Source organism: Pimephales promelas, chromosome 21 (assembly GCF_988280905.1).
Source record: "Pimephales promelas chromosome 21, fPimPro1.hap1.1, whole genome shotgun sequence".
NCBI classification, from domain to species: domain Eukaryota; kingdom Metazoa; phylum Chordata; class Actinopteri; order Cypriniformes; family Leuciscidae; genus Pimephales; species Pimephales promelas.
Window position 1 is genome coordinate 25,355,490 of NC_142789.1, and position 13,118 is coordinate 25,368,607.

Here is a 13,118-nt window from a genome sequence, read left to right on the forward strand (position 1 = left end):
ATATATTTCATGTGCAGAATAAAATCTGAATGTAAACAGATGTGCAAATTTTCCTTTTCTTCTAAGTTTAAAAACTAAGAACATCACATGAAAAAATGTTAACATTAACAAAGAACACTACAAATCTGTGATATTTTAAGTATTTATTAAAACAACCTAAAAATTAGCATTAGCAAATGCAAGTTTGCTACAGTGTAAATAGTTAGGTTAATAATAGCTCAATTTTATTATGTCAGAGAGGAAAAGCTAAATTAAATAATGTATGAAAAAAAATATCTTGAATTAAAGTTGATAGTGGATCTTTTAATCAATTTAGAAATGTATTCAAATGATAATCTAATAAAATAAATATCAAAAATAGTCGTGAATTCACTTATTTATAATATAAGTATTCATTCATTTATTTAATTATTTATTAACTTTTGTTTTGTGTTTATTTTTACATACTATCAGTATTCTTACATGTATATTTATTTTATGTATTCATTTCTAAATGACAGTTCTTTCGCACAGCTCTTCATCTGTCAGAGACATTTGGGTTTGTAAGGGGCGTGGTCTTCGTCTTGTAGGAGGGGCGTTTGAGCTTCATGCGCCATTTTGGCTCTTGAGCGAGACGCGTCTGGACGCGTCGTGTGATTGGGCTCCAGGCGCCGCTATCGGAGCCAATCAGAGGTGCATCGGGCGGCGGCGAGGACGGTGAGTGAGCGCGGCTGCTGGGAGGGGACGGGACTCGGTCGGTTAGCTGGGGATTGGTGTGTGACGGACCAACCAAATGACTAAAATCATTATAAACAGGAATAGTGTGGATTGTGTATGTCAAGGTCCACTCAGTGGACGGCATGCACGTGAATGCCTCTAATTATGTGGTTAAAACGATAAACAATTTCGAGATATGGTTTAATGTTGTTGTTTTTCCGTTAAGTAGCGCTGGCGTCTCAAATAGGCCCAGTTTTAGGCCAGTCTTTGTTGTATATTTTCCTGACTTTCGCGGGGTCTAAAATGTCGATTGGAGACAGTATGTTGATGAATTGGTTTTAATCAACCAAAAGAGGGTTATAAGTATTAGTAGTTGTTTGTATTAAATCATTGGTTTGCACAAAACAAACAAGCTAGTGCACAAGAACACGGAGATCGATGTGCTAACGCAGCGCCAGCAAGCAACGTTAGAGAAAGATTGAGTATTTTTATTAACACCATATAATATAAGTTACACACTGCAATTGAGTAAATTTATTTAAAATGAGCGGTTTAAAGGATAAACAGTTTCGTTTGTGAGAAACATGCACGTTGCAACACAACATAAGCGAGCCGTCAGTGACGATACAAAGACCTGAAGAATAATAGCAGATACATTTAATGGTAATAGAAACTAACACCGAAACCCAAACTGTGTTTTTCTTTGTACTTTTAATAATATAAAATTATTTTCTCGTCGTATTTTATTTATATACTGTAGTAAATCTACAAGCAAGGTCAACAACGATATTGTTGTGATGTCATTCAGCAAACCTTTTATGTGTCAATCATGTAGGCTAAATAGGAAGATATTTGCATATATTTAATGTGCAGAGTAAAATCTGTCTTTTGCTTCTCAATTTAAAAATGGAAAAATATGACAAATGTTTTTCATTTACAGAAAACAGTGTTCCTTACAGTTTTTTAAGCATCTATATACTTCAAGACACGAAGCAATACGAAATGATATATTGAGAGATAAATATCACACTAATAATCACAACAACAAAGATTCTTACAGAAAATTATAATTTCTAGGTTTTCTTATTTATTTTTATGCATGTTTCATATTTCTCAGAGAGAGGGAGTTAGAATATCCATAAAATGATTTTATCATAAAAATATGAAAAAAAAAAATTGGTAACACTTTACAATTAGGTTCATTAGATAACATTAGTTAATGTATTAACTAACATGAACTAACAGCTGTTCATGTTTGTTCACAGTGCATTAACTAATGTTAACAAATACAACCTTTGATTTTAACGTATTAGTAAATATTGAAATTAATTTTAACTAAGATTAATAAATGCTTTGGAAGTATTGTTCATTGTTACTTCATGTTAACTAAGGTAGTTAACCAATGAACCTTATTGTAAACTACCATTTATATCAAATATTTTTCTTTGTTAATCTGCAGTTAAATAAGCCCACTAAACTATAAACACGTAAAGGTAACAATACAGGGAATTCATTTAATACACAGTATTACCAGAAATTACAAAAATACTTCTTTAAATTTCCAATTGTTTTAGGGGAGAAAACCTGCATATAAATGTAGGATCTGCTCACTAATATCATAAACAGAGATAATAATTTAAAGAGCTGACTAAACTCAAAATGATGTATGTTTTAAACCAGCAATGCATTATCTTTTAAGCTTCTTTCATTAGATACATGTCCTGTTGCATAAGAGATCAGATTAATGCAACAACAACATGTCGTTGCTTTTTTTTCAGACTTAAGTTCTATTTTGATCTCATCTCTCATAACCCGCAGAAGTCAGACGGCAAACATGGAGCAGTACACCACCACCACGACAACTAGTGGAGAGCAGATAGTAGTGCAGACCAACAGTGGACAGATCCAACAACAGGTAATGTGTGAAACTTACAGACAGTATCTGATAATGATGTACTCTATGGAAGTCTGTCCTTCGAAAAGCATCAAAAAGACTAGTATATGTAGCAATAAAGCATCTCAGTGTGGTATAAAACCATAGAAGGAAAGTTTTTGTGTGTGTTTTTACTATTCTGCGAGTCACATTAGTCAGTATGTAGTATGGTGACAGTCCCTTATCTCTGGCCCAGGGCACAGTGACTGCGGTGCAGTTGCAGACTGAGCCTCAGGTAGGCCAGACTGCAACCCAGCAGGTTCTTCAGGTAGTGGTTGGCTTTCTGAGCCCCTCTGCTGTCTCCAAATCCCCATGCATGCCATTTCAACTCGCATTGCCTCTGATCTGAGTCTGAGATCAGTTGACTAGTATTGCATTGTAATGATGATGAATGCAATGTTAAGATATTAGTCTCAGTTGAAGTTTATCACTCATGATTTACAAGAACTTCAGTGTCCAAAGAACACCCACATGCATGAGTTTTTAGCATGCTTTGTTTTGCAAACTGCATTATAAAATGTACATGCACTGCATTTTCTTGCATGCATCAGTTTTTTGCATCACCTCAATGTATATCATAATGAAACCGCTTTTACAAACTGAAATATTTCATATTCGTATATGCTTGTAATGTATAGAAACCCATTAGTGCCACATTAGAAAAAAAACATGCTCTGGTAAGTCATAATTATGATATAAAAAGTCGTAATTGTGATACGCAACACATTTATGAGATGAGTAGTCAAAATTAGAGTTTAAAAACTCAAAATTATGACATACTAAGTAAAGTCATAATTATGAGATTAAAAAGTTGCAATTGTGACGTCAAAAGTTGAAATTGACTTAAAAACTTAAAAATTATTACAAAAGACAAGTCATCATTAATTTATGAGATAAAGTAAATTATGACTTGAAAAGTGGGAATTATAACACTAAATCAAAATAAAAAATAAATAAATTGTGATTTCAAAAGTTGAAATTATAAGATTAAAAAGGCAAAATTATGATTTGAAAAGTAAAAATTATTACATACTAAGTAATTTGTTGTTTATGACTTTATCTCATAATTATGACTTTTTAAGTCATAATTTTTACCCTTTTTTTTCTTATGTGTCAGAAATGGGCATCCATTGACATAATAATCTTAAAGTTGACAACAAATGATTTATTTATTTTGCATGCATCCTCTTCTAAGGTCCAAGGGCAGCCTCTTATGGTACAAGTCAGTGGGGGTCAGCTCATCACTTCCTCTGGGCAGCCCATAATGGTACAGGCCATGACAGGAGGACAAGGTCAAACCATCATGCAAGTACCAGTATCTGGTACACAGGGGCTGCAGCAGGTGGGTGGAGCTCATTTATGTACCATTTTCACCAACTTATTTAATTTCTCTAGTTATTTTAATACTTAAGTAATGTTATATGTCAGTGGTTCTCAACCAATTAAATTGATTTAAAATAAGACGAAACAACAGAAAATTTGAATTCAACTTTTGTCTTTAAAGAACCCAAATTCCCACAGTCTTGGAAAACCTGGATAAATGAGGAACCCTTGTTTAAACAGTATGATTTCTAGACTTGGAAATACATGTAAATGAATACAATTTAATAACTCTATGGGCATTTTTTATATTTATAATTAATATACATTTATGAAATGCTCTAAAATATATACTTGTGAGTAAAGAATTTTAAAAAATCTTATCCAGTAAATTAGCAGCAACTGGAAAAGTCATGCAGTCTAAGTCAAAAAGGTTGAGAGCCACAGCAGTATAGTGTTCCTTCAAGATATTGGGGATGCACATGTAATGAAATGACTAAATTTGCCACAGATTCAGTTGGTACAACCCAGTCAGATCCAGCTTCCTGGTGGACAGACTTTACAGCTACAGGGTCAGCAGGGACAGACCCAACAAATCATCATTCAACAGCCACAAACTGCAGTCACTGCAGGACAGAACCAGGTATCCTACGATATATTCCAGGTTTGCTAACTTCATTTTGACACATATTTCAACAAACATAAAGGAGCACCTGCCAGAAGAATCTCTTGCAGTAAAATACGCAAGTTCATGGTAAACAAACACCCATCCTTTGTATGTTCTCAGGGTCAGCAGCAGATCACTGTACAAGGTCAACAGGTGGCTCAAACTGCTGAAGGACAGACCATCGTTTACCAGCCCGTTAATGCGGATGGGACCATCCTGCAGCAGGGTAACACTGCTACTCCACTGCAAAACACTAAAAGTTAGGTTAAGCTAGTCATACTTTCTATAGACACTTCATACGATTTTTTTATTTTTCCATCCAGGAATGATCACCATTCCAGCTTCATCTTTAGCAGGAGCTCAATTGGTCTCAGCTGGATCCAACACAAACACCAATAACAACGGCCAGGGCACAGTGACGGTCACTCTTCCCATGGCGGGAAACATGGTCAATGCTGGAGGAATGGTCATGGTGAGTATTGCTGGTCACTTTTATTTAGAACCGAAAGGGCCATATTTCTTAACATTTGTGTGTGTGTGTGTGTGTGTGTGTTTATAATTGAATCAGATGGTCCCAGGGGGTGGTGGGTCGGTTCCCACCATGCAGCGCATTCCTCTTCCCGGAGCTGAGATGTTAGAGGAGGAACCTCTGTACGTCAACGCTAAACAGTATCACCGGATTCTCAAAAGGAGACAAGCCCGTGCCAAACTAGAGGCTGAGGGCAAAATACCCAAAGAGAGAAGAGTATGTATAATTTTACTGTAATAACTAACTGACTCCTAATATGACTCATTATACATATTTAATTTAATTTCCATTGTGAAATGTGATTGACGGCATGTATGCAAATAATCCCACCTCTTCAATACGTTTTCCCTTCCAGAAATACCTGCATGAGTCCCGTCATCGTCACGCCATGGCCAGGAAGCGTGGAGACGGTGGACGCTTCTTTTCTCCAAAGGAAAAAGAAGAAATGGCCATGCAGGCTCTTAAGGTGAGCGAGGGGCTTGAGCTCAGCTCTCATTGGCCAGCCACCTCTGCCCCGCCTCTGGGGTGATCTATCCAATCCCAGCCCGTACCCCACACGAAAGACTGAACTCGCTGTATACACCTAATTTAACTTAGATCATCCATGCGCTGCGGCTCTGTGCCTGAGCTACCTCATGCGTCTGTGACACATTCATGTCCGAACTGTCTCTGTCTGTGAGTTTATTGGCATTTCCGACTAGTTCAACTGAACATGCATACTAAGATCTTAGTATATATGTTCTAGTATATTGTTTGAGCAAATACAATGTACAGCTTGTTCCCATGTTTGTAACTGCTGTGCTTCCTTGCAGCTTTTTAATTCGCGTTATTTAGCTGCACATGTTAGTATGCAGCCTAAAGATATTATGTTTGAGCTCTGCTAATTGGAAACGGCTTCTTTTAAAAAGCTTCAGCTGGAAACATGGGTGATTAGCACATTTTACAAAGGTTTCTTGTCTTAAATGTCTATCTGCTACTTTGAAGGGAAATCTTCAGCCTTGACATCTTTGTGTCTGCATTTCTGTGTTTGTCCTTCCATGCTGTAAAAACTCACTGGATGCTAAGATGCATCAAGCTGTGTTTATTTGTCCTTTTTACCATCTTACTGGTATAAAATTGTCATTCAAAATGATCTGTTTTCATTTGTGATGTATGGCTTGGCTTGCACCTTTCAATGCTCTTCTGTCTTCGCTTTATTATTGCTTTTGCCATTTTATGTTTCTTACAGCGGGCTGTATGTGGGCTCTTGTTTGCAATTACATTAGTTATGTTTGATACTTGATGATATATGCCCTTTTTATGCAAATAAACTATTGTTCTTGATTTATACTTTGCTAGTAATATCTTGCTGTTTTTTTTTACATGCTGATAAAGAGTTTCCCCCATGTCAAATATTCAATTTCTATTGTGCAAAACAAATTCTTCAATATAAAATGTAATATATTTGTAGGCTCATTAGTTGAATAAATCTCATGTATTTTAGAGTTGAGTCGATCACTAATATTTTGTATATTAGACAATTTGATCACTAGCAGAAAATGCTCATGGTTTAAACAGGTAAGAGTTCACTCAACACCAGTCATCCCCTAATAGCACATCATATTGATGAAATGTTCATCATCTTTATTTATCTTCCTTTCTCCTCACAGAACTCTGAGCAGGATCAAGCTGAAGAGGACACGGTGGTCCAGATGATTCAAGTGGCATAAACTATCCTTTCCTCCACGGTTTAGTCAGTCCTTTATACTCGACATAAAATGAGACCCTCTTCATTCCAACACATGGTTTTTTACTTCCCTGTAGCCCTGTTTATAATATGCTTCATTTCTGTTCTCGTATAGACTGAGCAATTGTTTTAGTTATCCAATACTGCCAGGTAGAACATCTCACAAGGCTAAACGATGTACAATATGTGCTGTTCATGAAGAAAGACTTAGGGTCAAATCATGTATTCATGATTTGTATAGGCATTTCATTCCACTCCATTTCTTTATTTAATCAAGAAAAAAGAATCACAAAAATGTGAATTGCAGTTTGTTTTTTTTCAATGGGATGTGCCACTGGTTGCTTTTAAGTTTACTGGATCAGACTGTGAAATGTTACGATTTTCTATGCACTTGCGCTTTTTAGTTGATCCGCCAACCGTTTGTACATCCACCTGCACTGAAACATCTCCCTTGAAAGCTTTCAGTTATCTATTTGTATTTTCTACTTATGTCTTCCTTGTTTGAAAATAAAGGTTGACATTCTGTACATGGTTGCTAAAACTGATTTTTAAACTTCTAGACATCCAATGAAACAATGACATGTCGGACAATTTTTAGCATCTACACATTCTCTTGGTATGTGTCAAGCCATGTTTGTTTTCCTTTTCCAAGTAACAGACACACCCGTTTGATTGCCGTTATTTATAGATCCATGATGCTCTACTGGAGTCATCTTATTGGAGTTAAAGGGTTCACTCTGCTTTATTCTTTTAAGTTCCTCAGAAGAAAAGATGAGTACATTTAAGATGAGTACATTTACATTTTTCGGGTGAACTATTTCTTTAAGACCTTGAGACAATTTTGAACATGTTTTAAAATGTCATACTGAACTGAGGAGCATTTTAAAATGGGAAGTGCATGGATCTGATCGCTAGAATGGGGCTAATCAGATTAAAATGACTATGGCAGATTGTTTACTCTTAAAGCTGAGTGCGTTATATAACTGAATCAGCCCTTACTGTTATTTTGGAGGCCTGATATTAGCATATGAATAGTGAGCCATTGAGAACAATTGGTTATATTTTCAAGTGAAAGGGCTTTTGCCTTGAGAATACTTCAAAGAACACACAATGTGTCCTCAATGCAATGCAAAACAGGTCATCAGAATACACAATAGATGTTAACAGCTGTGTGTTTTAACCATAATCATAAACCAAAATGCAGGATTTCTCAACCCGCACCAGCTGCAAACATGTTTTATGGCATCTTTGGTAGGAAATTAAGAAATTACTTAATAAAACGAAAACATTGATGAAGTCTGTATAAAACACACACAGGGTTAGTTAATCAGAAAATGAATATTCTGTCATCATTTACTCACTTTCATGTCGTTCCCTACCAGTGTGACTTTCTTTCTTTCATGGAACACACAGTATAAGGTAATAAATAAAGCTCTACAGAAAGACAATGTGGGGTTTGAACAACATGACTCAATAAATGAGAGAATTTTCATTATTGGGTGATCTGTCCCTTTTTAAAAAAAAAAAAATACATAAGCAACCTTCATGCATTTCCAAATTTCTTTTTCTTGTCAGTCTTTGGCAGCGAGGAATTCATCCTGCTTAGCATTTGGGCATGGTCCCCCTTGACATGCACCAGGAGCCAGATGGCCACACATCTGGCCAAAAGTTCGATGTGAATTCCCATTTGAATTGATTCAACCGATTCCAGTCAATGTTTCTCAATCCTGTGACAGAACAACATTAATCCCTCTGCAGCACTTGGCTACGCTTTGGAAGAAGGGTAGGATGATTATGTCTAAAATGCTGCTCCATAAAGTTTGCAACCACCCGGTGTTTATCAAGACAACCTGCACACATGGCGTAAAGAACCTGAAACAGAGTAAAAAGTAAAAAGTTTAGGATTTCTATCTCTTAATTAAAATAAATAAGTAGCCTAATAAAAATATATTCTTACACCTGGGAAAAAAAAAATCAGTTCTTTATAAAATTTGTGTTGGGATGTTTCTTATCTATTCTAAAAGCAATGATGCTGGATATTTTAGCATCCAATTGCAATCATAATGTTTAAATGAAAATAAAAATGTAATCTGCTCCTATACCAGATGTGAACGAAGCTGAGGACGGCCAAAAGAATCCCAGCAATGAGAGACACTGGAACAGCCAGCAGAGCCGTGATGATACGGTAAAACCAGACCCTGGACACTTCGAAAATAGCATGACTCCAGATCCACACCCGATCCCCACTGCGGACCGACACCGGCTCTGCTATCACATCCTCAAAACTAACCTGTCGGAAGAGAAAATTCAGTAAAGTAGCATCTTTTGTTCGCCCTCATCTAACGTTACCTGAAAATGTCGCTTTAATGAAAGTCGTGTCACCTGACCGCCATATTGGAAAATGCACCTGTTTTTATTCTTTTATCAACATTAATTCACCAATGAACCTGCCAACAGTAGTCATACATCCTGATTTAGATTTGATTTAACATTTTAGACATGAATCTACATTTAAATATATGAATAGCCTACAATTAGCTTCTACGTTACATGAACGGAAAGATAAGATGGCTAAGCTAACACTGGTATGCTAATCTTTCACGAAAATACATCACTAATGAATCTGACAACAGTAGTCAAAAATCATGATTTTGCATTTTAGACATAATTCTACATTTAAATATGAATTCAGATTCTGCATGAATAGGAACAAGGCTCGATAAGTTACCCTGCTGAAAAATATATACATTTTCATTTTTAGCTCATATTAGGCTAATAGTTCATGTATGTGATGTAAAACGGCTAATTGGCTGTTTTAAATGAAGCGTGACTTTATTACTACGGCTCTGAGACGAGGGTAGCCTAGGCTATATTTATTTCTGTCTTCTCCTATTTCTGTTTGTGGTACTACACAGTAGGCCTATATTTGGTATGTTTTTCAACCTCAAAGCATTTTAAATTGAATACTGCAATCTGCAATTGGTATTAGCAATGGTTCATAACATAAACAATACAGTAGCTCTAAAGCTAAAAGTAGCTGTGTAATTTGTCTGGTCAGCTCATTCAAGAAGCGGTTGCTAATATTGTCTACATCATTGAAGATTCACACATGTTCTTCTAATCCATCTCCTGCTACCAGCTGTGGTTGTCTACAATGTCAAGACAATGTTCTTTCCTTTGGATCCAGAGTAGATTCCATAAATTCAATCTAATTTAACCAAATCTAAATGTCATTAAATACAAACGTTTTAAGATTGTTCAAACTCTGTATTTCTCTTAAGAAATAGTCTTAAATCCAGATTTACCTTTAAGTCATGTTTCCTGAAAAGAAGCATCTTGTTATCTTGTCTTTTTTGTTGAAAATTCACCAATATTAAGCAAGAAAAAATATCAATGAAAAATCCCTTTTTAAATTAATGTATTTTTTAGTTTTAAGCATAATTATTTTCCAAAGAACAAGACTTAATATTCTGTCATTTTCTGAAAAAAATATGCATAAATTAAAAGATGATGCCTAAAAGAAGAAAATATTGTTTTTCCCTTTGAAATAAGTTTTTATTTATTTCCCTTTGACATATCTTTTCTTGTTTTGAAAAAAATACTCAATTTCTTTTATTAAGTCTTGTTTTATCCATATGGTTATGAACAAGAATTTCGTTTATTTTTTGGTTTTTATTTTCAGTCTTTGAGTCATGTTGCTTCTTAAGTAAATGTATCTCGAATTCTCGATTTAAGAATGTTTAGATGTTTGTACTGGAAAACAAGACAATTTGATGGCTTTGGGGATTGTAAGACTAAAGTAGTATAAATAGTGGTTTGTCATGATGTAGCCAAGCACTCTTATGTTTTTGAAGGAATAAAGACATATTGTAGTCGGACATGAAGTGATTACCTTAAGACACTCGTTTATCTGTCTTGGGTCCCGTTCATTGATCAGAGGCCTGGTGTCACTCTGTGTAGAGATCACATCTTCTTCTTCCTCTTCCTCCAGGACAGTTTCCAGCTGCGTCTTCCACGTCTGTTGTCCCTCGTCGTCCTCTCCATCCCCAGCATCCCTCAGGTCGATTTCAGTTTCCCTTGCGTCCGTACTCTGCATCATGGTGCCCGTCATCAATATGAAGGTGGTAAGGTCATCAAGCGGGGCATCAAAACCCGCATAAACAGTTTCACACACTCTCACACATATACACTGTGAATGGAGAGCCGAAGTGCTGTCTTGAAGCTGAAACAGGGATATGGGATATATTAGGAAAGTGACCGTGCCCTAGCAGGCATTCCCAAACAGGCCCCAATGGGAAGATGCCAGCCCCCACTGATACATCTGCTATAAATACCCCATTAGTGACTGGTCAAATGCAGGCCACTGGTTATAAGAACCTGCGGGTCAAGAACGGGATGACATTTATGAACGAAAGCATTGATTTTTCAGCTCTGATTGGGATTTAGTTAGATCAGTGTGGAGTATTGTGCTTGTAAATTTGGTCCAATGATTATAATATCAAACACTTTGGACATTATTAGGATATTATTTTGAGGCCATCCTTATACTACAAGTTTGCAAAGTAAACTTGGTAAGCAAATATTTATCTGAAAAGGCTTCCTCTTCAAGGAAAGTATAGCCAAAATAATTAATATTAATAATGTTATTTTAAAATTTAAAACTCATAATTTAGAAGTTAGTATTTTGGAAAGGACCAGGGTTACTAAATTTTTGTCACTTGAAATTAATATTTTTTTTAGCTGAAATATTACAAATTTATTTTATTTCGGCTACCAAGGCAACGTTTCTCGTTTTCATTTAGTTTAAATTGATGTACTAAAATAACTTAAATACTTTTTTTAAATGAAAAAATAACATAATTACAAAAATTTTACCTAAAATTCAAATGAAATGGAAACGGTTTTAAAATGAAAACTAATTTAAAGTATCACAAAATAACACTGGACAAAACTAGCAATATCCAATAGCAAAACTGCTTTTTGCCATTAAATGTTCACACACACACACACACACACACATCTGGTTTACTATCTTTGTGAGGACTCTCCATAGACGTAATGGTTTTTATACTGTACAAACTGTATTCTATCCCCTTACACTAACCCGACTCCTAAACACAGGAAACATTATGCATTTTTACGTTAGAAAATATGAATTCTATATGATTTATAAGCGTGTTTACCCACGGTGACCTCACTTTAGGTCCCCACAGTGACATGAGTCCCCATGAGTCTGTGTGTATGCAGGTAATGTCCCCACCAGGATAGAAAAACATGTAACTGTTACACACATACACACACACGCTCAATAGCGACCCCCTCTGTTTGCTTTTGGGAAAGTCTTGCAGATTTGATTTCACAATATGCTTTTAGGAAAATGCGTTTTTTTTTCACCGCTAAAGCCATTAGCAGATCATGATCATTGGTTTCTATTTATAACCCAACAGCTGATCTTGTAGCAAATACTAAATGCATAACAATAAATTCTGAAAATGTTCACTCTCTCACGCTAATTCATACTGTTTACATGTTCTTGAGCAACCAAGCCGCTATGATAGGGTGTTGTCGTGAGTGGTTGCCAGGATGTTGCTATGTGGTTGCTAGGGTGTTTTGGTTGGTCGGTGGCTGTTTAAGGTTCGGCGTTCAAAGGTTCATTCTTCAGTGATATTTTTCACCTGTTTCATCATCTGTACTATAATGGTCAGATGTCCTCGTGGTGTTTCATAATGGAAAGCTCTCATGTTAATCACCTTCATTGTTTAATCTCATGTTCCGTTTGTAACATTTTGTCCAGTTCACCTTTGCTCAGTTTGGATTGTGCGGTTGGATCATCGCTTTTTTAAAACCATTATTTTGGCAGCCGCCCTGTTTTAGTTTGCTTTATCCGTTAAGTCTAATCTGCATTCAAATCTCCCATTAGAATTAAAAACATGTCCCAAAAATGATGGAGCTATAATTACATGAAACATGCTTCCAGATGATATGCTGAGAGCTGAACTGATCTAAACTACACAGAAACCATCTGTTTAAATAGTTGCCGCACAGATATTGTGAAAATGGCAGATTTAATATGTTCTATAACCCTTTGCGTTTTTGGCATCAGTCACAGGATTTTCGAACACAGGAGAACAAGAATATCAGAGTAAAAATATACAAATGCTTTTTTTATGATTGTGAAAGAAGTCTCTTCTGCTCACTGGGCTGCATTTATTTGATTAAAAAATATAATAAAAGGTAAAACTGTAAT

At 35.8% G+C, this 13,118-nt stretch overlaps 2 protein-coding genes across 17 annotated transcripts; one reads left to right on the forward strand and one right to left on the reverse strand.

Annotated features, from left to right (window-relative positions):
• The first annotated feature begins 572 nt into the window (after positions 1-572).
• nfya (nuclear transcription factor Y, alpha) lies at positions 573-7,398 on the forward strand. 16 transcript variants are annotated; one of them, XM_089124992.1, is made up of 10 exons: positions 573-696; positions 2,475-2,611; positions 2,826-2,900; positions 3,825-3,971; positions 4,461-4,613; positions 4,737-4,842; positions 4,940-5,088; positions 5,185-5,361; positions 5,501-5,611; positions 6,795-7,398. In XM_089124992.1, exons 2-10 carry the CDS (start codon positions 2,531-2,533, stop codon positions 6,852-6,854), a joined length of 1,059 nt encoding a protein of 352 aa, XP_088981118.1. In that variant the 5' UTR covers positions 573-696; positions 2,475-2,530; the 3' UTR covers positions 6,855-7,398. The 16 variants fall into 16 exon arrangements, with proteins under 16 accessions (XP_088981118.1, XP_088981116.1, XP_039530046.2 ...); XM_089124990.1 differs by lacking the exon at positions 6,795-7,398 and having other exon boundaries at positions 5,501-6,474; XM_039674112.2 differs by lacking the exon at positions 6,795-7,398 and having other exon boundaries at positions 4,461-4,592; positions 5,501-6,474.
• Positions 7,399-8,296: 898 nt separating this feature from the next.
• Positions 8,297-11,087, reverse strand: cav4a (caveolin 4a). The gene is made up of 3 exons (XM_039674116.2): positions 10,764-11,087; positions 8,974-9,161; positions 8,297-8,743 (listed from the first exon to the last, which is right to left on the reverse strand). Exons 1-3 carry the CDS (start codon positions 10,980-10,982, stop codon positions 8,593-8,595), a joined length of 558 nt encoding a protein of 185 aa, XP_039530050.1. The 5' UTR covers positions 10,983-11,087; the 3' UTR covers positions 8,297-8,592.
• Positions 11,088-13,118: the final 2,031 nt, after the last annotated feature.

Bases quoted from the DNA above. Each gene is read 5' to 3' on its own strand.
- cav4a (XM_039674116.2), bottom strand. From the start codon at position 10,982: ATGACGGGCACCATGATGCAGAGTACGGACGCAAGGGAAACTGAAATC. The intron at 9,162-10,763 runs GTAATCACTTCA...CTCTTCCGACAG, and splicing joins AGATAAACGAGTGTCTTAAG to GTTAGTTTTGAGGATGTGAT. The intron at 8,744-8,973 runs GTATAGGAGCAG...ACTCTGTTTCAG, and splicing joins CTCAGCTTCGTTCACATCTG to GTTCTTTACGCCATGTGTGC.
- nfya (XM_089124990.1), top strand. From the start codon at position 2,531: ATGGAGCAGTACACCACCACCACGACAACTAGTGGAGAGCAGATAGTA. The intron at 3,972-4,460 runs GTGGGTGGAGCT...AATTTGCCACAG, and splicing joins GTACACAGGGGCTGCAGCAG to ATTCAGTTGGTACAACCCAG. The intron at 4,614-4,736 runs GTTTGCTAACTT...GTATGTTCTCAG, and splicing joins TATCCTACGATATATTCCAG to GGTCAGCAGCAGATCACTGT.